The sequence below is a fragment of the Penaeus monodon genome, chromosome 15, assembly GCF_015228065.2.
Source record: "Penaeus monodon isolate SGIC_2016 chromosome 15, NSTDA_Pmon_1, whole genome shotgun sequence".
In the NCBI taxonomy this organism is placed as follows: domain Eukaryota; kingdom Metazoa; phylum Arthropoda; class Malacostraca; order Decapoda; family Penaeidae; genus Penaeus; species Penaeus monodon.
This window is the reverse complement of record NC_051400.1, coordinates 11,523,665-11,525,972: the sequence shown is the minus strand read 5'-3', so window position 1 is coordinate 11,525,972 and position 2,308 is coordinate 11,523,665. Positions and strand designations below refer to the sequence as shown.

Genomic DNA, 2,308 nt, shown 5'->3' with positions numbered 1-2,308 from the left:
GTTTGTTTGTCTGTTGCCCTTCCCATTTTGCTTCCCCGAAAATTTACAACTGTTTATACCCTCTATGTCTATCATAATAATCTGTGTAAGGCTCAAATACTCCTGGCATAATTATAACGAACTGTTGAAATGATATTCTATCTATTCGTTCTTAACCATACTTCAAATGCCATCCAGTTCATTGTTAACTTACTTCAACCTATATAATATTGATTCATTCTTACACACAATTCAAATGTTATTCTGTTAATGAATTATTAAATATACTGCAGATGACGTTCAGCAGATTAAGCATTCATTCAGGCAATAACATTTCTTTTTGCAGATCAAGGTGCACGTTCCTTCCTCGACGACGGAGTCCCCGGGCCTCACGGCCCTGTCGCTGCTGACGGAGGGCTCTCTCAGGTCCCCCATCGCCTCCGTCGCCAGCGCAGCGCCAGCGAACTCTCTGTCCTTCGAGGCGCCTCCCCCGCCGCCCTCGACCAGGCCTCCGCCCACGCTCACCACGCCCGAGAGTCCTGCGACGCAGACGTATCCTTCTTCTTCCTCCAAGCCTTCCTCTTTGCCATCGCCCTCACGGACGCCGCGTCCTTCCATTTTGCCTCCAAGGGACTCCCGACCGTCTGCCGAGGAGCAGCCAACCTCGCCCTCTGCATTCCTCATCCCGAACAATCCCTGGGCTTTGTTCGTCACGACACAAACAGCCCGACCATTTGTCGCGTCCCGACCGCCTCCTCAGCCGTCCATCCTGTTCTCGGAAGCCTCGACGTTGTCCACAGAGCTTCCTGAAGACCCGACGACTTTAACCCAGTCGCCGCCACCATCATCCGTCCCGCCGACGACCTCCTCGGCTCTCCCTGCGACGACCTCCTCGGCTTTCCCAACGACGACTTTCTCGGTTTTTCCTGCGACGACCTCCTCGGCCTTCCCGACGACAACTTTCTCAGCTTTCCCAACGACGACCTCCTCGGATTTCCCAACGACGACCCCGTCGAACACCTACCCGTCAACTCCTCGTCCAGTGGTTTACCGCCCTTTGCCAACACGTCTTTCGCCAACGCTGCCTCCCTCAGAGAATGCTATCGAGGGCACGAACGGGACCCAGCAGGCCGCCGTGGTGACAGGTCGTCCCCCCATTGCGCATCCTCTCCCGCACCAGTCCCTGGGCCCCCCTTACCCCGGGTCCTGGGTGTATGTCCAGCCCCCTGGCTCTCAGAGGCCCCCCTTCCGACCTCACTACGGGAAGAGGCCCATTACCAGGCCCTTCAGACCCGTCAACAGACGGCCTCCTCCGCACCATAAGGTCAAGCCTCTCCGACCTCTGCAGCCCAACATAGGGGCGTCGTCCCACTATAAGCCTAATCGCTTTGTGGAACCTGCAGGCAGCCGTGACCCCGAGACCCCCGAGGCAAATTCAACAAAGGTCGACAGCGAAGAGACCGAAGTTGCGCTTAACGAGTTAGATAATCTTCCGTCAGCCTCCTCTCCTGGCACGTCAGAAGGTCGTTATCCGCAACTGATGCCAGGCTACTATCGCAAGGGGAACCGGCCCTTCCAGCTGGGGAAGCTGGGAGGCAACGCGACCGAAGGCGCCCAGGAGCCCGGAGGCGAGGAGAGCCTGGTGGACCTCATCAACCTCATAAAGTTCCTCGTGCCCCCGACGCAGCTTCAGCCGCCGAGATTCGTCCCGGGGGAGAGTCGGCCGCCGCGCCCGCCTGTGCCCTGGGGCAGCAGTCTGCTAAAGGCGCCTAAGCCTCTCGGCCCTTCTCAGGCAGTGACGGTCGGCGTTCAAGACCAGACACCGAAGACCACTGGGCAGTTCCCCTTGGACTATGCCTTTATGGACGAGGACTACAGCTCGCAGGGGCCGGAAGACGCAGGATCTTCAGGGCCAGAGAGAAACCATACAAGCCAAAAGCCTCAAGGAATAGACCGTGAAGGTGAAAGGAACTCGACATCTCAGGAGAATATCATATCGAACGAGATCGGGTCTTCGAGGAGACCGTCCGCCGGAGAGCTCGGCAGCACGATGAAGGTGAAGCTCTCTGTGTTGGATCCTCACGGCGCCAAAGACGAACCGCTCGGCGTGTCCCCCTCCGACCTCGGGGCGCTGGACGGCGGCGGGGCTTTGCAGGACACGACCCTGCGCGTGTGGGTCGTCTCCTCGCCGACGCCAGAGTCCTCGGCCAGTGCGGACCCTTCCTCTGCCACCGAGTCCGCCGCCTCCGGGGAAGCCTCGACCGACGCCGTGTGGCCGTACGTGTCCCCGGAGCCGTCCAACGCGACGGACGCCGAAGGGTCCTCGCGC

General features: G+C 59.0%; 1 protein-coding gene across 1 annotated transcript in view; it reads left to right on the top strand.

Moving 5' to 3' along the window:
- Positions 1-2,308, top strand: part of LOC119582209 (mucin-12-like) — a 6,504-nt gene that overhangs the window by 3,902 nt on the left and 294 nt on the right. Inside the window, 1 exon segment of the mRNA XM_037930440.1 lies at positions 326-2,308. This exon segment is cut by the window's right edge and continues 294 nt beyond it. Coding sequence (XP_037786368.1) covers positions 326-2,308 — 1,983 coding nt within the window.